This window comes from Trichosurus vulpecula, chromosome 1 (assembly GCF_011100635.1).
Source record: "Trichosurus vulpecula isolate mTriVul1 chromosome 1, mTriVul1.pri, whole genome shotgun sequence".
NCBI classification, from domain to species: Eukaryota; Metazoa; Chordata; class Mammalia; order Diprotodontia; family Phalangeridae; genus Trichosurus; species Trichosurus vulpecula.
This window is the reverse complement of record NC_050573.1, coordinates 12,791,411-12,812,127: the sequence shown is the minus strand read 5'-3', so window position 1 is coordinate 12,812,127 and position 20,717 is coordinate 12,791,411. Positions and strand designations below refer to the sequence as shown.

The window sequence follows — 20,717 nt, the reverse complement described above, 5'->3', positions numbered from 1 at the left end:
GAGTCCTTGGTGTTGATTCTCTCTTCATTCCGCATCAGTTTATACAAGTCTTACAGGGTTTCTCCGGACACTGTATCAGTCGTGTCTTGTGGCCTGTTCCGTTGTATTCCTGTGCCCCAGTTTGTTCACCCATTTCACAGTTGACATGATCCCATTTTGTTTCCTGTTTTTCACTTTCTCTCATTTACTGCCCCCAGTAGTGGGGTGTGTAGTGAGGCCAGGCTGGCACTTTGTGGTTACTGCTTCCTGTTCTGGAGATGTTCGAACTGTCCCTTTGATAGGATACTTTCGAATTTTGCCGGGAATTGAAGTCAAGCTCACTGGCCTAGAGTTTGCAAACTTGATTCTCTTCCTTTTTTTGAAAATGGAGACAATATGTGCCCTTCTCCCGTCCTGTCTGACCCTTCCTGTTCTCCACGGTCTTGCCAAGATGATCAAGAGCAGCCCAATTGCCTCATTGACATGTTATCCTATGGCGGACATCATTTGGGCCAAGGTTCTTTGAGCTCTCCCAGGATTGCTGGGCTTCCTCACTGTCACTTTGGTTCTCAGCAACCTATTCATCAGGTTTGACTTGCTGTCCTTATGTGATTCTCCTTGGCCGTGAAAAGAGAAGATGAAAACAGCTTTGTCTTTTTTCTGTTGTCATTGTATCATGAATGAATGAATGATTGAAAAAGCATTTATTTACCACTTACTATGTGCAGAGCACTGTGGTTATAGACAGGAAGACCAGAGGCCCTGCTCCCAAGGAGCTCTCAGGAGGTGTCAGCTGGAAGTTGGATGGAAAGGCCCCGCGGTCCATAGGGCTCTGTGGCAAGGCAGATGGCAGTGCCCTTTCTTTAATGTCATCCCCATGAATCAGATCACATCTGTTTCTGGGCAGAATCACTTGGCAGCGCCATGGTCATTGGTGGGGAGCACTTTCTGGGTCTGTGGCTGCCAAGGAGGTGGGGCTTTGGCACCTGCAGAGCTTGGTGCCAAGTCCACAAGGGTTACTTCCTTGAAGATGGCAGCAGGGACAGGTCTCGTGGTCTGGACACTGCTTTTCCTGGCATTCTTGGCCTTACTTGCCTCTGAGTGGCAGTTGGTTTTGGTAATGGGCCCTTTTCATAGGGGCTTCCCCTCTGGATGATGGTTTAGGGGACCAGGCTGGAAGCACTGACAGTTACCAGTGATGTGTGTATGTGTGTGTGTGTGTGTGTGTGTGTGTGTGTGTGTGTGTGTGTGTGAGAGAGAGAGAGAGAGGTTCTTCCTGGGACTCTTAGGCGAAGGGTCCTTGACTATGTCCATTGGGGCATGAAGGGAGGTTGTAGGTTTGACCCTCTTGGCATGTGCCACCTCCTATTTCTTCCCTTGGTGCTTTGCTGCTTCAGCCAGGCTAACTTGGCCGGTGGTGATCTTCTCCCTTCCTCAGCTGGCCTCTTCTCCCATACAGCTACTGCCCCTTTTTTGGTCCTCAGTGGTCTTCTGTGGCCTTCGCTCTTTCTGACATTCAGCGCCCCTGATGCTGGTCTTGCAGCCCCTTGCCTTTGCTTTGTATTTGTTCTGTGGTCCCTCTCCTTGTTTCTTGCTTCTCTATGTGCTCTTTTAAAATCAGAAGTTGCCTGTGTTTCCACAGCGGCCTCTTCTGACGGGTCCTCCTCCCTGGTATTACTTCCCTTTGTATCTGCAGAATGCCAGTCTCGAGAGCGTCCCGTCGTTCTTTGCCTGCTTCTCCTGTAGATGTCGAGTCCATGGAACCTTCCTACCTCTCTTCTAAGCCCTTTGAAGCCCCTCTCCCCAGACGGGCTTAGCCGCATCTGTCCTTCCCATGTACCAGCTTTCCTCCACTTCCTCCAGGCTGGCACATGTGGTCATCCCTTGCCAGTGTTCCCAGGAGCCAGAGCCTCTCCCATAATGAGAATCAGACCAGAAGAGAATTCTCTCTTGTTAGTTTTCTCACCTTCTGAAGGCTGAGATTGTCATTTAGGTAAATCGGAATCTTATGAATTGTTCTGCTTTTGGCAGAAAGAGGGCTTCGCCAGGTGTCTGGATCACGAAAGTCCCCCATCACTACAATGTCGTGCTTCAGTGGACTGCCGATCTGGTTCTTCTTTCTGTCTGGGTGGTGTGGAGCAAACAGATGATCGTATCGCTTGTGTTGCTGCCTCTTTTGATCTTGACCCTGATGGGCTCCACTATCCTCCCACCCCACCCCTGCTGTTTCCTAGATTTCCTTCCCTGAGTATTAATGCTGCTCCTTTCTACCCCTCTCCTTCCTGTCCCGTTTCCAGAGTCATGTTCCAGTCATGACTCAGCTCATCCCCTGGTCCCAGTATGACGAGGTCACCTTGACCCCATGTTCTTGTTGCTGGTTCATCCCTTGTTCCCGGTGCTCCATCTCTTTACCTTCTTATGAGGGCTATATGTGTCTTCACTGTAGCTGCTGCAGCCCACTTCTGCATTGTGATTCTTCAGAGCCTGGGGGATCTTCAGCCATCTTACATGCCAAGGGGATACTGGGGTTAAAAAGATGGGCTTTTGTGGCAGGCAGGGTGCAGGCTGGGAGGCCTTTCTCCCATCCAGCTGGCAGGTTTGTGTTTGGCGATCATCTCCTCCTGGCTCTAGGAATGGGTTCCATTTTTCTTGCTCCCCAGGCCCATTTTCCTTTTATTGATGGTGCCAAAGGCCAGGTTGGGTTTCAGGAGCCAAGTAGAAGGTTCCCCGTGAAGTGAAGCCCAGCTGCCTGCCATGCCCTCCTCACCTGGTCTGACGGGACCCCGGCTTTTTCTCAGATTAGCTTCGCTGCCGCCTGTGGGGTTCAGAGGGAGAAGCGTCTGCATCCCATAAACTCTTTGCTCTATCCCTTCCTTTGCAGGAGATTTGTATTTTGAAAAAGCTGTGAATGGTTTCCTCGCTGACCTCTTTACCAAGTGGAAGGTACGCTTAGATCTTCTGGTTTGGAGTCTTGTGCGGTGGGTGAAGCTTTATTGTGCATTATAGCCTTTAAGGCGGCCCCTGGAGACTGAGCTCGAAGCCGGAAGGACCTGGGTCCAGATCTCACCTCTGACACGGAATAGCCACTGTGACTCTGGGCCGGTCACACGGGCAGCAATCCACAAGGAGGGATATTCACAGACCAGGAGTTCTCAATATTCATGCGATCATGGACCCTGGGGGATTTGCGTTTGGTTTTAGACAGAGCTCTTGTAGATTAAAAGCCAAGTGGATAGGCCTTTAGTTTAAAAATATCTGAGTATTTATTTTCTTTCCAAGGGGAACGGCAGCTCAGTAGTGAAGTGGATAGAGTACCAAGGACAGAGTCAGGAAGACTTGAGTTCAAATCCAGCCTCAAATCCATCACTAGTTGTGTGACCCTGGGCAAGTCCCTTTACCTCTGTCTTCCTCAGCTTCCTCACCTGTAAAACGGGTCTAATAGCGCCTACCTCCCAGGGCAGTGTGAGGATGATGACCATAAAGCTCTGAGCCCAGTGCCTGGTGCACAGTAGGTGCTTTATGAACGCTGGCTCTCATCATTGCTGCTGTTTGGGGGAGTGAATTCTCGAACGAACCCGTGCGAACCCGTGCTTCTGGAGCCGCTTGAGGAGACCCGAGGGGAGGGAGAGGTCAGGGAGGATGTGCAGTGATGGGGGAGGGGCAGGAGGTGGTGCTTGGCTGGGCCAGGCAGAAGGGGGAGAGGGAGGCACCGGCCTGGGCTGGCCAGAGGGCGCGCATTTGCACAGATGAAGACGCCAAGACCCAGAGAGGGAAACATTTTAGCCCAGGTCACGCGGGGGAGAGAGAGCCGAGAACATGCTGTGGTGGAAAGAGGCCTGGGTCTGTGTCTCTCATGGTTAGATGACCTCAGAGCTTGCTGGAAGCTCTCCTGCGCTGGGATGGGACCTGGCCAGGGACCAGCTCTGTTACCCTGGGGTTCATGTTTGCCCACCTGGTCCCCCCTTGACATCTCACTTCTGGGCGGTCTGGCCAGCCAGGAACCTCCACAAGCAGTGGGTGGGGAGAGAACCCCGATGCGTGGCGACGATCCCGACTGGATCACCAGGCGTCCCATGTTTCTGCCACCTGGGCCTGACAGCTCTACTGGGGATGAGGGCCCGAGTAGTGAGTCTTGTGGAGAACCATGGGGCCACCATCCTCCACAGCTTTGTCCCCCTCCGTGCCCGTCTCAGGCATCGCACGCCGATTGCCTCCGCTCCCCATTTTTGTGATAGGGGCCGGGGGAGCAGACCAGTCTTCCCCAGGAGTCACAAAGTGCTCCATCGGGTGAGATGGTGACCAGGACACTGAAATCAGCTGCTCCTCACTCTTCTCTTTCTTGTGCAGGAAAAGAATTGTAGCCACGAAGTGACCGTGGTCCTGTTTTCTAGGACTTTCTATGATGCGAAATCAATTGGTGAGTCTGTCTCCAGCCTCCCTCACTGATGGTCTTTGACCCCTCTCTGTGAGTTGTGGGTGCTTGCTGGTCGCTGGCTGGACCGCAGCCTCCTGGAGGCCAGAGCCTTCATCTGCTTTATCCGCCTCCCTGACCTATCAGCGTTTTGGACGCAGTGGCCTGCTCTTGGGGCACGGACATGTGGGTAACCCTAAATGCCTCCAACCTAAATGCGTGCCTCTGACTAAGCCTAAGTGCTCGCCCACTGTCCGATTGGGGCCGAGATTGGAGCCCAGGACACCAGCCCTGCCTTCATGGCCCTTGCAGTCTAGTGGGGAAGAGCAGACATGTGCACACGTAGCTGTGTCACAGGATAGAGAAGGAAAGCTCAGAGAGGCCCAGGATGCTGCTTTCCTGGTCAGAGGCACCAGGGCTGAAGCCTCCTGGAGGAGAGACGTGTGCCCTGCCTGGACTCACTCATGGCCCCCAGCTGTGAGGGCCACACTGGAAGGGAGAGTTTGGGGAAAGTGGACCAAGCGCACAAATGGTTTTTTCCTTCCTGAAGTACTTAGGGGGGCATCTGAAGTGTGTCCTGATTCCGCTTCCTTGGCTCTGCCTCAGGTCACACCTGTCTTCTTGGGTTTCTTTTAATTCCTCACTCCTTTTATGTCTTTGGACACAGTCAAATTCTGTGATATTCATGTGCGTGGGCACCCATTCTATTTCTGCTTTTGACTGACATGGGGAGTGCTGCGGGCACTGGTTTGGCTTCCACGTGGGGCCTTTCTGTCCTTTGTCTTTGGGGTATGTGTTTGATGGCATCATCTCCGGGTCCGTGACTGAACCGGTCAGTGACCTGGGGACTCCCCCGGTTGGAAGTCATCTTAAGAGGTGCAGTACTGTGGAATTAGGGGCATGGCTGGGTCCCTTCTAGCCAGCTCACTGTGCTGTGGACCAGCCCTTGGGGCAGCAGTGGCAGGGAGAGGGCCCCCTGCCCTTCTTAATGGAGCATTCTCCTCTGCTCTCTCTACCTCAGATGAGTTTCCTGAGACACACCGAGCCTCAATTCGACAGGATCATGAAGGCAGATTTTATGAAGATTTTTACAAGTAGGTTTTGGCCAGCTGGTGGTGCCACCATTTTCTGAGATGTTCATGGGGTTTCTGGGTCTGCCCACATGCCTAGAGGTGCTGGGAGAGGCTGGAAGACTGTTGTCCCAGATGATGGCTTGGGGATTCCTGCAGTAGGTGCAAAGGCTGGAATGACCTGGCCTTGAAAGCTCCTCCCGAGGCTGAGATTCCAGGATTCTGGGACTGGCCGAGGAGCCACCTCATCCTCAGACGAGGGCATGAGAAGCTCTCCTGATAGAAAATGACTCCAAAAGCCCCTCTGTGCCTTTGGTGTGTGGGGAGCACAGGGCCGGGGTGGGAGGGAGAGGTGTGGAGAAACAAGGGTCAGCCAAGGCCTTTTCCTGCCCTTGTTGGGCTCATGGTATAGAGAGAGGATGAAGGAAGGAGAGAAGGAGGGAGAGATGGAGGGAAGAAGAAAGGAAAGAGGGATGGAGAGAGAGAGGCAGGAAGGAAGAAAGGAAGGAGGGAGAGAAAAAAGGAAAGAGGGAAGAAAAGGAGGGAGGGAGAGAGGAAGAAAAGAAAGAGGGATAGAAGGAGAGAGGGAGGAAGGAAGGAAAGATGGAAGAGGAAGGAAGAAAGGAGCAGGAAGAAAAGAAGGAAATAAAGGGCATTTACTAGGGGCTTCCTGCATACCAATCATGGTGGGACGCACTGGCCATCATACAGATACTGAGGTATCTGTCCCTGCCTCCGAGCATCTTCCCCTCTAAAGGCAGATGTCCATGAAGGGGAGGGGTGGCCCCGGAGGTGAGCTGAGGATGATGAGTTAGTCCCAGGGCCGGTGATGGAGCAGGGCCTGGCTTTCTCCCCTGTTGGGCCTGGGATGCCCACCCTCGAGAGCCTCCAGGAGACCCCCGGGGGTGACGAATGACCTCCCCTTTCCAGGCCCAGGGTGGCGCTTTGGGGGTAACTGCCTCACTAGACACGCCGTCAGTGCCTTACCCAGAAGGAGCTTAGGCCTCGTTTGGTGTATTTACGGCTGAGGCCGCTGAAGATGCCCTTCCTTCAGCTTTCCCAATGATTGCTGGGGCTGTTGACCACCAGGTTTCCTGTTATCTGCATTATCGAGATAATCGGCAGAGCGCTTCACAAATGTGATCTTGTTTGACCCCCACTCCAACCTCGGGGGAGGGTAGGTGCTTTGATTTACCCCATTTTACAGATGGGGAAGCTGAGGCAGATGGGAGTGAGGTGATGTGCCCAGGGTCACCCCACTAGGAGGGGTCTGAGGCTGGATTAGAACTTGAGTCCTCCTGAGGTAGCGCGACATCCATGGAGCTGCTTTGGTTTAATTTGTGTTTTCAGCGGCCAGCATGTCCAACTTTGACTGGTTTTATTTAATAAGCCCATTTTCCCTTTGCATAATTTTTTATTCAGTCGGTTGTGAAATCAGATTGCTTCTGCCCCCAAATAGATTTTTCTTTTAAAAAACAGTTGATAGTAATCGTCTTAGAAAAGGCCACCATGTCGAGCTGCTGATGTTTGTCTCGGTTCTCTTTATGAACGGAGTGGTTTTGAGCCTTCCTGTCCCTTCTGCAGGGTCAAAGCCCTGGGCTCCCAGAAGTGCTGGGGACTTCCCTCGCCAGGGCCCGTGACATGACTGATAGGCCCTGCTTGGATGCCACCCCAGGGACGGGGAGCTCACTCTCCTCAGGCCGTGGGCCTCTCTGTGGGTTTGTTCTCAGCTCTGGCTAGAAGCGTTTGCTTGTGTGGGGTGAGCGTTTGCCTTTCTGTTCTGTGAGACCTCTGTGACACCCCTTCAGATGCTGGCAGATAACAGGCCTAAGCTCCCAGGCTCCAGGCTTCACTCCATGTGAGGGTTCTGGCCTCAGCTGCGGCTGGTGAGCCTTTGGGGGGGTGAGAGATTGTTGTCCCTTGGTCTGGCCCCAGGAAGTGCTTATGAAAGCCGAGTGATCGATGGTGTGTTTTGGACTGAGCCCAGGCCTGGTCAGTGGGGCTCGGTGCTCCTGCCCGTGTTCTCCTTTGGAGCTTGGCTTCCAAGGCTCAGGGCTAGAGGGTCCGTGAGGTCTCATGAGATCCATCCAGACTCCTGCTTGATACATGAGGAGAATGAAGCTCAGGGGGGTCCTCTCAGGCAGGCCTTGTGAGTCCAGACCTGGGTCTGAGCCCCACTGGCTCCAGGGCCCCCAGAGGCCTGGAGCCTGTCTCTTCTCTGGGGCCAGGGGCCAGCACCCACTTGTGGCCCCTTTGCGTTCCCTGCAGGGTGGTGGTTCAGAACGAGAGACGAGAAGAGTGGACATCGCTCTTAGTGACCATTAAGAAGCTCTTTGTGCAGTACCCGGTGCTGGTGCGGCTGGAGCGGGCAGGTACCATCTGTCACCCTGGTAGCTGGTGTCAATGTCCTTGTCAGTACTCTTGCTTCTGCCTCTGGCCAAGGGCAAGTTGGGGGTGGGTCAGCTTGCTTATTTCTTGGGCAGCTCATTCCTGCGAGCCTCGTGTGTGTCCAGCCCTTGCCTGGCACCATCACTGTGCCCTCTGTCTTCAGGAGTGTGGTTTATGGGAGGTTTTGTGAGTGGTGAGGGAGAGGCAGCTCTGTGATTCAGACCCTCCTTGGGTGCCCTGTCAGGGTGTGGCAGTTGCTGGGCCCCCAAAAGTTCTGACAGCTGATACTTACCTGGAAGGGCCTCAAGTCAAGGCCTGATGACAAAGCGTGGGTCTCTCATGTGAGGCTAGCCATGCCTGGTGTGGAAAGGCTCGGCCCCACATCAGCTGTGTGGGCTTTATTGGTTTGGACCCAGGGTCCGCAGCTGTGCACAGGTCATTGGCCAAGTCAGCAGAGGGGAGGGCCTTTGCTGACAGGATCACCTATTGTGGAGGCTGTGTTAGCTGTGGGTCCATGGCCCTGCCCTCCTCTCCTCTCTGTGACATGTTTAATGGGGGAACAGCCTTAAGGGTCTGAGCCTGGGGGACTGTCCCAGGGAAGAGGAGTTAGCTTTGTTCTGCTTGGCCCTCAGGCAGACCCAGGGGCCTCAGTTTTCTTGTCTGTGAAATGGGGGTGAGGATGGGGATGATGCTTTTTCCCCTTCCTGAGGGTCAGACAGTTGGTAACCGGTGGGCCAGAGGCCTGCGGGGGCCTGATCTTGTCTTTATCTCTTTGCACAGAGGGCTTTCCTCAAGGTGACAATTCTACCTCAGCCCAGGGGAACTACCTGGAGGCCATTAATCTGTCATTCAATGGTGAGTGTGGAGCCTGGGCACCTCCTGGATGCCCCAGAGACCCTGGGTCTCCTGCCTGGGCAGTGGGTGAGGCCTGGGAGTGTGAACTCTGGGCCATATGCATGATGCTTTCATGGGATCCTTGTGCTGGGAGTGGAAGTGGCCGTCCTTCTGGGACCTGCTTCGTGGCCACAGCCTGGGCTGTAGGAGACCTTTTCACCTGTGGGAAACCCTCCCAGTCCATCTGCCTTGGGCGGCCAGAGCTGCCAGCCTTTGCGCAGCGTGGCCTCTGGGGTCCCTCCCATTGGGGTTCTAGCACTTTGTTCTTCTGGGGAGCGGTGTCCAAAATGTTCCCACCAAGAATTCCCCCCCGTACGCAGGGCTTCCCTCTGGTCTTCTGGAATCAGTGGTAGTGTAGGCCCAAGCTTTGACTCACGTGTGCTGTGTGGGAACATTCATGCGTGTGTGAGCATGTGTGCATGTGTACATGGGTGTACATGCATGCACGTGTGTGCATGTGTTCGCCCCCAGGAGCTGGGGATCTGCAGGAGCGTGGGCAGAACACTGTTATCATGAAGAAACTCCTGTCCCATGGGCCTGCTGCTGCTTTTCTGAAACGGGTGGTCGATTTTGGAATTGGAAATGAATGTTCTGATTCCAGCAGAGTGGGGGCCTCCATGGGCCATCTGTGCTCAAAGGGTCGGGGGTTTGTGTGTATTCTCCTCCCTCTGCCGCTGCTGCTTGCACCACCTCCCCTACATCGTTCACCATTCCCTTCTAGCCCGGGTCTTCTTTGTCAGGCAGCAGACATTTGGGCCCCTCCAGGTCTCCTGCTGCCTTCAAGGGTCCTGAGATCCTAATCCTGGAGCTGGCACGGACCTCTGAGCCCTTTTGGGGAGGGAAACTGAGGCCCAGTGACGGGACAGGACTTGGCATAGGCTTCAGAGGGAGGACTTGAACCCAGGTGCTCTGACCTCAGACGCCCTGGTCTCTGTGCTGTAGTGGAGCTCACCAGCCTGGCTGGAGCTTGTCCCTGTGGACGTTGCCTTTGAGAGCCCAGGCTCCCTCAGAGTCCACAGAGAGCCATCGCGCTTGGTGGGGGAGTTTTCCCAGAGGGTTGTTGTGGGGACAGGCAGTTGCAGTCCCCACACCCTGTGGTTGGGCTCCTCCCTGGCTGCTTGTTTATAGGGACCCTGAAAGAGTGGGCGTCTGCCAGGCAGAGTCCAGAGGATGCCAGGGGTGCCGCTCTCAGCCGCGGGTACTGCGTGTGCTCGCTGTGTTTCAGTGTTTGACAAGCACTACATCAACCGCAATTTTGACCGGACGGGGCAGATGTCGGTGGTCATCACCCCCGGGGTCGGCGTGTTTGAGGTGGACCGGCTCCTCATGATCCTGACCAAGCAGCGCATGATCGACAATGGTAACATCCCGGGCTTGGCTTCTTGATCCTCCTTCATGACTCTGGGCCTTGAGGCCCTCCCCAGGGCGGCTCTTGGGCTGAGCACTTATTAAGTGCCTACTGTGTGCTACCAGCTCCAGAACAAAAGGATCTTCCTGGTGCATTCCCTTGGAGATGACCCCCCATTACCCAGATTAGTACATTCAAAATCGGGGCAGAATAAATGTAGGTCATATTGGGAGGGAGGCGGGGGCCAGGCAGGGCCTTGGGGGCAGGGGGGAGGCTGCCATCCTTTCTGCACAGAGCCCAGAGTCCTGGGGACAAGGCCTGGCCCTCCATCTCCCAAGAAGCAGGGGAGGCCACGTTGTCCTGTGCCAGGTCAGGGCATGGATCAGGGTGGAGAGTGAGGAGAAGGAGAACGTCCGCTCCTTTCCGAGCCAGGGTCCAACTCTGCTCGTTAGCTTCTTTGGGGACAAATAGAAAGGGGTCTGTTCTTTCTCCTAGGGATCGGTGTGGATTTGGTGTGCATGGGGGAGCAGCCGCTGCATGCTGTGCCACTGTTTAAGGTGAGGAGGCCGGGGAACTCTGTGAGTGAGCAGGCATTAATTATGCACCTACTGGGTGCCAGGCACTCTGCTTAGCTTTGGGGACACAAGGAAAGGCCAAAGGCAGTCCCTGCTCTCAGGCCCTTCCTAAGGACAGCAGCCTCTGGACAGACAAGCTCTAGGCAGGATGAACTGGGGATAATCCACAGAGGGCAGGTTCTAGCTTTAAGGGGGATTACTGGGAAAGGCAGGAAGGACAGAGATGACTGTGAGAGTGCTCGTTGCCTTAGTGGTCAGGAACTGGAGGAAGCTGGGGCTCACAGGCAAATCTCCGGTGCATGCATGTCTCCCCTATTGAGAGCGGGATTCGAACCCACATCTTTGGCCTCCAGGTGCAGAGCTCTTTGTGGCAACTGCCTCTGTAGGCCGAGAGAATGGACGAGCTAAGGTGTTTGGTGTGTATGAGGGTCAGCTGTGATGAGGCTCCAGAGCTTGGGCACTTGGGCCACTGCAGATAGAAGCGAGCTTGGGCACCTGCCCTCCGGGAGTTCCCTGACCTGCTGCAGTCATGGCAAGCCCTGGTCTTCATAGGGGCTTAAAAGTTGGCCGGGTCCCTTCCCTACTTTAGGTCATCAAAGGCACCGTTATCCCCATACTACAGCCATGAGTCTAGGGTCAGGAAGTGACCGGGTTGCAGTCAGCTGGCATTTAGGTGTTGGCAGGGTGATTAGCCTGGGCCTGCTGTCCACGAGGCCCTGCATCTCGAGGGGAGGCGTGATGACATGTGCCCTTGGATCACTAGGCTGGGATGGGTATGAGCGGGGATGACAGGGCTGTGAGATGGGGCCTGGGCCGAGCGGATGGGGCCTGGGGCAGGGGGGAGTTTTGAGGCCCTCAGGAAGCCGGCATTCTGGTCCTAAAGAATGGCACGATCAAAGGCCTGGAGGTGGGAAAGCTGGGGACGTCTTTGAGGGTAGCCACAGTGTGGTTCTCGAGGGGCAGCAGCAGGAGGAGAGGAGGCTGGACAGATCCGGGGCCCTGAATGCCAGGCAAAGGAGTTTGGATTTTACTTAAGATGCCAAGAATCCTCTGAAGGAGTTTGTGCTGTGGTGGGGGGAGGGGGTTGTTCGTTCCACTCTGTAGTTCCTTCTCTAGCTCATTGACTGTCCTCTCTTTCCTGTCAGCTGCATAATCGAAGCGGTCCTCGGGATTCTCGCCTCGGGGATGACTACAATATCCCTCACTGGATAAACCACAGGTTGCTTTGCCCTGGAGAACCTGGAGGGAGTGAGGGTGGGAAAGGCAGCCCCTGCACTGGAGAATGTGCCCTGGGGATGGGAGCGACTCATCCATACGGACCCACAGGGCTGCGCGGAGTGGGGTGGGGGGCAGCCCGGCCTCATCGAGTCATGTTCTAAAGGGGCGCGGGCTCAGCTTAATGGGCCTCTCTCTTCTCTGCAGTTTCTACACCTCCAAGAGTCAGCATCTGTGTAACAGCTTCACCCCACGAATCAAGCTGGCGGGAAGGAAGGTGGGTAGTCCTGGCCTCTTGCCTACAGCCCCGTCCTCCCTTCCCCCGGCCTTGCCTCGAATAACTAGATAGTTAGGAAGACAGGATTCAGATCCTGCCTTTGACATGTTCTGGCTGGGGACCCTGAACTGCTCAGCGCCCCTGGCAGCTCCCCAAGATGGTGGGTGTCAGGGAGGGTGTCTGCTGGCTTTGGGACAAGGGGTTGTCCTTTGGGAGTTCATGACAGTCACTGTTCTCACAGTGTGTTCTTTGCATCCCCGGGGTCCCAGAGACCCTTCCCTGAGGTCCAGATTACTTTCATAGTAATACCAGAGGCGTTATCTGTCTGTTAAAATACTCCTCCCTTTTCTAACCACCTACCTGAAGTAACTGGAGTATATCTTTATGTGCTGCAGTCGAAACGGTGGCTCACACAGATTGAATGCAGAAGCCCATGGGGTAGCCAGCTGTATTTCAAAGACATTATGTAAAAACAGTGGCATTTTTTACATGAAATGTTTTTTGTTTTGGAAAGTATAATTATTTTTCATTAAAATATGTTCTTTATGTTAATATGGGATGTTAACATAAATAGGTTATATTAACATAAATGTTAATGGGCTTAGTGTTATTAAATTAATTGATAGATATTTTGAAATTTTATCAGTTTTAATTTCCAATATGGTAAATATTTATAGATAGAACCCTCATAAATAAGAACTTTTTGGGGGGCTGAGACTCGCTGTCCTACCCCAATGAAGCCCCCTATCTAAACCCAACAAGGGGAGATTTGAGTTGAAGTCGGTTTTTAAGAATTATAGTTTCCATGTGTGTAATATGATTATTATGTGCATAGCCTGCATCAGACTGCATGCTGTCTTGGTGGCGGAAAAACTGAGAACTTCAAAATCTTCTAAAAGTGAATGTTGAAAACTAAAACTAAACAAAAAAAATTTAAAAAAGAATTGTAATTTCCAGAACTGAATGCCCACACCGATAGTCTCAGCAGATGCTTCAAGGGTGAATTAGAATTCTAGAACACTTTCTTGTCTGAATTGGAAGAGGTCTGGGAGCTGATGGAGGCTGCACGTTGGCCTGCTTCTCATCTTGTCCCCGTGCTGTGGAGATTTATCGAGAAGGGTCAATACGAGCACAGGCCGCGCTAAGATCCGAGGCCTCACGTGTGCGGCTGTCCTCCGTTTGCAGTTCTAGGTTCTAGGTGGCCTTCGAGGGCCTCTTTGAAATGGGCTGTCTTAGGCAGAACAGGTGCGGCTCGTTGTAAAATGCAGCCCCTTGCTTTATTCGTCTTTGTCCTTCTTCCTCTTAATCATCTCTTTAATTTTTTCCAGCCTGTGACCGAAAAAGCAAAAAATGGCCGGGATACCTGTAAGTGTTTTTTGGACCTGATTCTTCTGTTGCCTTTGAAAACAGTTGAGCCTCTATCCTGGGGGCAGCAGAGGGGCCCCTGGGCAGTGCCATGGGGTTGGGAAAGCTGGCTGCCTGTTCTGAAAAGAGAATAACTAACCTCAATATGGAGTTTGAGCATTTAGCCAGCACTCAAGCACCTCCTTGGTCACACCTGGGAAGCAAATACCTCTGTTCCTCCCAGTTTACGGATGAGGACACTGAATGAAGCTTGAAGGGGGAAGGGGGTGATTTGCCTTGGCCCTGGGTCGGGTCCCCCTGCTCCCCCTGGAGCAGAAAGTGTAGCTGTGGGAGAACCTGGGAATGTTCCCAGGCCTGAGGAGTGTGGCTCGGAAGGGCCCAGGGCCAGGGCAGGCCTGGAGGGGCCGGGCATCTGTCCCTTCCAAGCCAGAGAAGCTGCAGCTCTCCCTCCTGGGAAAATGAAGGGGGTATGACTCGATCTCTGAGGTCTCGCCAGACTCGGGGGTCCTCCTTTTAAGAAAGGAGACATCTGGTAGTTTGGCTTCGAGGAAGGAGCTTCTCCCTGGCACGGACCCAGGACAGGGGGGGCGTATTGCCTCAGGGCTGTCCCATCATGGGCTCTCCCTCTGTGATCCCAGATTGCAACCTTCTTTAGTTTACACCAATGGCGTCTCCCTCAGATAGAGACGGGGCGACTGAGCTGTACAGGGGAAGCCCTGACTTAGAAGACCACATCTTCTATTGTTTTTTTACTTATTTTGTTAACTATTTCCTAATCGTATTTTAATCTGGTCTGGGATCCCCGGGGAATGTCAGGGGCTGCACTTTTGCCACTTGTGGTGTGGTGGACGGTCTGTGTGAGTTACGCTGCATGGACATTCTTCACGTCGCAGCCACAGCCTGCTGATGAAGCCCGTCCGAGCTCAGTCGCGCGCTCCATCTCTATTCTCAAAGTGTCTCTGATTGGGCTAGGACTCCCGGGAGCAGGTTCAAGGCCAGGGCCTCTCCATCCCATACTGAGGTGTCAGTCACTCTGTCAACATTTTAAAACACCCACTATGCGCCAGGTCCTGTGCCAAGTGTCAAGGACAGAAAGAAGGGCAGAAACACAGTCTTGGCTCTTGGGGGCAATGGGACCTAAGTGACACAGGACGATGTATCCAGTAAAGACAGGAGGAAATCCAGAGAGGGACCAGGGAAGGCAGGGCCTGGAGGCAGGGGTTGGCAAGGCACTCCATGCATGGGGACAGCCACAGAAATAGCAAGAAGGGGGGGGATCAGACTGTGGCGGGGAGTGAAGGAAGGACTGGGCCTCCGGAGGCCCCTGGTGAATAGGCCTTGGGCCGGCGGGGGTGGGGGGTCCTTTTCTCTGGTTGGTGGAATGGGAAGTGAAGTTTCCCAGAGGGGCTTCCATTATCACTGAGTCACTTCGGTCATGGCTGGCTCTTTGTGGCCCCATTTGGGGTTTTCCTGACAGACCCTGGAGCGGTTTGCCATAACTTTCTCCAGCTCATTTCACAAATGAGGAAAGTGAGGCAGTTAAGGTGAAGTGACTTGTCCAAGGTCACACAACTAGGCAGTGTCTGTGTTCTGTGCACCATGGCGCCACCTCGTGGCCTCTTTCATCTTTGTATCTTTGCCTTTTATCCATCTTTAATTTTTTTAAGCACTCTGCTTTATGGGGATCAGGGCCCTCCCTCATCAGCCTCCACATTGTATGCTGAAGCGCCTCCTGGCCCTATCCCCAAGGTGCTTTGTACTTTACTGGTTAGAACCCAGTCAAGAACTGCAGTTTTTCGTGAAAGAGGCGGTAAATACTTATTAAGCACCTACTGTGTGCCCCCCCCCCATGCTACAGGAGAAGAAGGGAAGCACAGGGTCATAGGCTCCACACTTTGGAAGGGAGCCCTGAGGTCGCCTAGTTCTCTCTAGACCTGTTTGAAGACCATCTATGATGGGGTCCCGGCTCCCCCCCCAGGGAGCCACTTCACCTCTGTCTAGCCCCAGCCCAAGCCTGCTGTCTGAATGGCTGCTTCCCCCTCTCCTGGTTCTGCCCTTGGGGACCCAGCAGAATAAGAAGAACCTTGTTTTTGGTGGTTCCTCATCTGTCCTTTTCTGTGGATTTTAGCAATCGGGACCCCAAAGGAGTCGGAGAATGCTCTGCCCATCCAGGTGGACTATGATGCCTACGATGCCCAAGTGTTCAGGCTGCCCGGCCCAGCCCGTGCTCAGCGCCTCACCACCTTCAGGTCCTTGTCTGCCTTTGCACTGGGCGCCCTGTGGGGAGGGAGAGAGGAGAGGGCTCAGGATGTGGCTGTGGTGGGGGTGGAGGGTGGGACTCTGTCTCTGAGCCTGCCTGCCTCCACGCCATTTCGTGGCTTGAGATGCCCAGGGAGGCTGCTTGGGAGCCGAGATCGTGACCTTGAGCTGGCTGGGGGAGGAGGCACTCATTCCCAAGGGCAGTTGTTGGTAGAGCAGAGATTGCTATAGTTGGGGGGAACCTTCTGATCCCTCCTCTGATACCAACCATGGGACCATGAGTGGGTCACTTTCCTTCCGGTCCTCAGGCCAGCTACTATTTAAGTTATAGAGGATGTGTGTGTGTGTGTGTGTGTGTGTGTGTGTGTGTGTGTGTGTGTGTCTGGAGGGTTCCCTGGGTACAGAATCACAACTTTGGAACCTGTTGATGTAGTCTTGGCTACTGAACACTCCAATTTTCACTTTGATCACAATGATTTGGAGAGATTGTGCACTTCATAAAATATGTGCCAATGGGGCGGCTGGGTGGCGCAGTGAGTAGAGCACCGGCCCTGGAGTCAGGAGGACCTGAGTTCAAATGTAGCCTCAGACACTTGACACATGTACTAGCTGTCTGACCTTGGGCAAGTCACTTAACCCTAACTGCCCTGCCCTCCCCCCTTCAAAAGAACAAAAAACAAAACCAAAAACAAAATGAAAAAAATATAAACTGTATACGACCCTATCCTGTTGACGAGGCCCTTTTCAGGTCCTGAGCTGTCGTCGTTGGTATTGGGTGATTCCGGATCCCCTGCACCTAGCTCGGGGTGGCAGTGTCTTCCTCCCCCCTGGGAACCTCAGAATGCTTTCAGGTTCTCTGAGAAGCTAGTTTTAATCCTTCTCACCCAGAGGAAGGAAGGCCACATTCTCTGGGAACCTGTGAGCACTGTGCCCGCCACGTCCTGAAGACCCAGGACAAGAGACTGATGGGCTTGGGAGGCTGTGTGATCCCAGCGTGACACTGACTGGCCGTGGTACTGTTGGCGAGTCAGTTTAACTCTTGAGGCCTCAGTTTTTCCATCAGTAAAATGGGGTAGTGGTGCCTGTACCACCCATTTCAGTTCAGTTCTATCTTTGTAACTGCAAAGACCATTTCTTCTTTTCTGCTCCCTGGGCTGCCAGGTCCGTGAGGGAGCGAGAGAGCCAGGCTCGGAAGAGTTCCAGCTCCTTTGATGTGTCCTCGAGCCCCTCGGTGCAGAGTCGCACCCTACCCCCAGAGGAGGTGAGGAGCCAGGCCTCAGACGACAGCTCTCTTGGCAAGGGCTCCCACATCCTGCTTATCCCTCACACACACCTGCACCAGTATGACGTCAGCAGCTCCCTGGGCTACACCAGCACACGAGGTCAGTTGGGAGCGCCGCCGGGACCAGTCTGGGAGGGGCTGCTGGGCTTGGTGGTGCCGGGGCTTTGGCATCTCCATGTCAGAGCATAGCAGAACAGAGCACATGGTCACCTCCTGTTTACCAACCCTGAGAACCTCTGGGCTAGAAGCCTCCCTCTGCTCTGTCCCTGAGAGATGGATGGAGGGAAGTGCCTGGTGCCTCCCAGCGGGCATGTATCAGGCAGAATTTGAATTCAGGTTCTCCTGACTCTGTGGCCAGTTCTGCCCCTCCCACCATTGGGACCATTACATCTTATCTGGCCTTGATTCATGGCTTGTTCTATCCCCATGATCTTTCGGGCATTTCTGAGTTGGAAAGACTCAATTAACTTTGGTAGAAATACAAGCTTGTGTGCCATACCAATCAAACTACCAAAAAATTATTTTATAGAGCTAGAAAAAATAATAACGGAATTCATCTGGAAGAACAAAAGGTCCAGAATATCGAGGGAATTGATGAAAAGAAATGCTAGGGAAGGTGGTCTAGCCACACCAGATCTTACATTGTATCAGAAAGCAGCAGTCACCAAAACTACTTGGTACTGGCTAAGAAATAGAGAGGCATATCGGTGGAATAGGTTAGGTACACAAGACACAGTAGTCAATGATTATAGCAATGTACTACTTGATAAACTCAAAACCCCAGCTTCTGGGATGAAAACTCACTGACTGACAAAAACTGCTGGGAAAACTGGGAAATAGTGTGGCAGAAACTGGGCATAAGCCAACGTCTGACACCATATACCAGAGTAAAGTCCAAATGGGTACACAACCTAGATATGAAGGCTGATACTATAAACAAATTAGGAGAGGAAAGAATAGTTTATCTGTCAGATTTATGGACAATGGAGGAATTTATGACCAAACAAGAGATAGAGAACATTATGAAATGCAAAATGGGTAATTTTGGTTATATGAAATTGAAAAGTTTTTGCACAAACAAAGCCAATGCACCCGAGATTAGGAGGGAAGCAGAAAACTGGGAAAGAATTTTTACAACTAGTGTCTCTGATAAAGGCCTCATTTCTAAAATATATAGAAAACTGAGTCAAATTTACAAGAATACAAGTCATTTGCCAATTGATAGATGGTCAAAGGATATGAAAAGGCAGTTTTCAGAAGAAGAAATTAGAGCTATTTATAGTCATATGAAAAAATGCTCTAAATAACTATTGATTAGAGAACTGCAAATCAAAACAACTCTGAGGTACCACATCACACCTATCAGATTGGTTAACATGACAAAACAGGAAAATGATAAATGTTGGAGAAGATGTGGAAATATTGGAACACTAATGCATTGTTGGTGGAGCTGTGGGCTGATCCAACCATTCTGGAGAGCAATTTGGAGCTATGCCCAAAGGGCCATACAAATGTGCATGCCACCCAGCCAATGAGGAATATGGGAGGGAGACTTTGTAATTGTGTGGAAGGGTGTGTCTCATGGGTCACCCTGTCTCTTGTGGTCTCTTGCAAAAGAACAATAAATAAAATCTTTCTTTAATTAAAAAAAAACTGTGCATACCGTTTGACCCAGCAATACCACTTCTAGGGCTGTATCCCAAAGAGATCATGAAAATGGGAAAAGGACCCACATGTACAAAACTATTTATAGCTTCTCTTTTTGTGGTGGTCAAGAATTGGAAATCGAGGGGATGCCCATCAATTGGCGCATGGCTGAACAAGTTGTGTGTATGAATGTAATGGAATGCTATTGTGCGATAAGAAATGAGGAGCAGACGGACTTCATTCGTTCTAATTCTTCCATACAACATGACTAATGTGAAAACGTTTAATAGGAATGTACATGTAGAGCCTGTATTGGATTATATGCCATCTTGGGGAGGGGGGAGAGGGAAGGGAAGGGGAGAAGATCTAAAACTTATGGAAGTGAATGTTAAAAACAAAAAATAAATAAATTAACTTATTAAAAAAAGGTAAGAAAAAAAAGAAATACGAACTTGCTCCTCTAGGACCTTGATTTTGAAATTCCGCGTCTTTGCTTTCCCTCCTTTTGTTGGGAGTTGGTCAGTTGTCTCAGGCCTCCATGTTGTCTTGCTCTCATTCTTGCTTTGTGCTTGTCCATGGTAACCCACAGATGTCCTGGAGAACATGATGGAGACCCAGCAGCGGGACTCGAGTGCACCAGGGAGGTTCCATGTGGGCAGCGCCGAGTCCATGTTGCACATCCGTCCCGGCGGCTACACGCCGCAGCGAGCTCTGATTAACCCCTTTGCGCCATCTCGCATGCCCATGAAGCTGACATCCAACAGAAGGAGGTGGATGCACACCTTCCCTGTGGGTAAGTCTGGAGGCCCGCCAGCCTCTGCACTGCTGCCTCTTGCCATCTCGCCAGGACCCCAGCCCCTTCCTCATCCTGTAGTTCTGCCTCTGTGGGGCCCACCCTCTCTGGTTACTGGGGCTCTCAGCTCTAGTTCTAGCTTCCAGAAGCATTTCTGTGGAGCCTGCTCTGCGTACAGCTCTGTGCTAGGGAAGTTCACAATGTCATAGCGGAGGTAGGATGTACATGTGGAGAGATCCAGAGCAAAGCAGAATGCTGATGAGTCACTAGAGTGGAAGCTTCTTGAGGGCAGTGCCTCTCTCTTTTCTGACACGTGTCAGCTTGGACGCCAGCCACATGACTATGGGAAGGGCCTTTGCCCATGCTGAGCTTCCATTTTACCCCAGACATTGAAGGCAATCCTCGCCTTGCCACCTTTTTGGGAGGGAAGCATCTGGTTGCCTTTGCTATGCTGTGACTGGGGGAGAAGGGAGGTGTGGGCGCTCCAGGGCCTCCTGCTCTGGGTGCCCACGTGGTGGTCAGCTTGGGGCTGAAGCTTGGCTTGGAAGGGGGGCAGAGCAGGGAAGTGTTTGTTAAGGACAGGCATAGACATAGCTGTGTTGGAGATGAGCCCTCCCTTGGCTGTGGCAGGGAGGGCAGGGGGTGACCCATCTTCCCACCCCCAAGTTCTGGGTCACATGTCTCTGGGGGTGAGGCCACAGCCCCTGCCCCAGGAATCAGGTAGCATCTCCTGAAGGTGTCAGAACAGTGCTTGAGAAGGGGACACACTCCCAAACTGGAGTGGAGAACGTGGGTATTGTCACCCCCTTTGTCTCTGATTCCCCAGAGCTTGGATGGTTTGTTTCCCCATGCCCCATTCCTCATCCTCATAGACTGCCTATGATCCTGGCTCAGAGAACCGGGGGGTGGGGGTGATAGAGCTGCAGGCCCCGAGCCTTCTCTGGAGCCCTCTGAGCAGGTTTGCCGCCCCCCCCCCCTCCCCGATCTTGTTGCAGGCTTTGTACTGTGGGTGGCCTCGGTCAGCCTAGGGAGCGTTGGGCTGGACTGGCCCTCCTCTGCTCCTCGCTGCCATCCTTCTGTCTCTGGGGCAGGAGCAGCTTCTCTCTGTTGGGGTCACCTTCCAGGCCCCGGCCTCCTCAGGGCCCTCACCCTGAATGTAGGTGCTGATGGGCCATCACCTGATGCTGCTTTGGTCCTTCCCTTCCCCTGAGTTC

General features: G+C 52.9%; 1 protein-coding gene across 2 annotated transcripts in view; it reads left to right on the top strand.

Moving 5' to 3' along the window:
- The window catches only part of DEPDC5 (DEP domain containing 5, GATOR1 subcomplex subunit), a 119,301-nt gene that overhangs the window by 39,449 nt on the left and 59,135 nt on the right, over positions 1-20,717 (top strand). For both annotated transcript variants that reach the window (XM_036769142.1, XM_036769134.1), the window contains exons 10-22: positions 2,861-2,922; positions 4,327-4,396; positions 5,412-5,484; positions 7,729-7,832; positions 8,629-8,703; positions 9,968-10,102; positions 10,586-10,647; positions 11,811-11,884; positions 12,088-12,157; positions 13,486-13,522; positions 15,651-15,771; positions 16,943-17,163; positions 19,300-19,503. In XM_036769142.1, the coding sequence (XP_036625037.1) occupies positions 2,861-2,922; positions 4,327-4,396; positions 5,412-5,484; positions 7,729-7,832; positions 8,629-8,703; positions 9,968-10,102; positions 10,586-10,647; positions 11,811-11,884; positions 12,088-12,157; positions 13,486-13,522; positions 15,651-15,771; positions 16,943-17,163; positions 19,300-19,503 (1,308 nt within the window). The remainder of the gene's footprint in view (positions 1-2,860; positions 2,923-4,326; positions 4,397-5,411; positions 5,485-7,728; positions 7,833-8,628; positions 8,704-9,967; positions 10,103-10,585; positions 10,648-11,810; positions 11,885-12,087; positions 12,158-13,485; positions 13,523-15,650; positions 15,772-16,942; positions 17,164-19,299; positions 19,504-20,717) is intronic.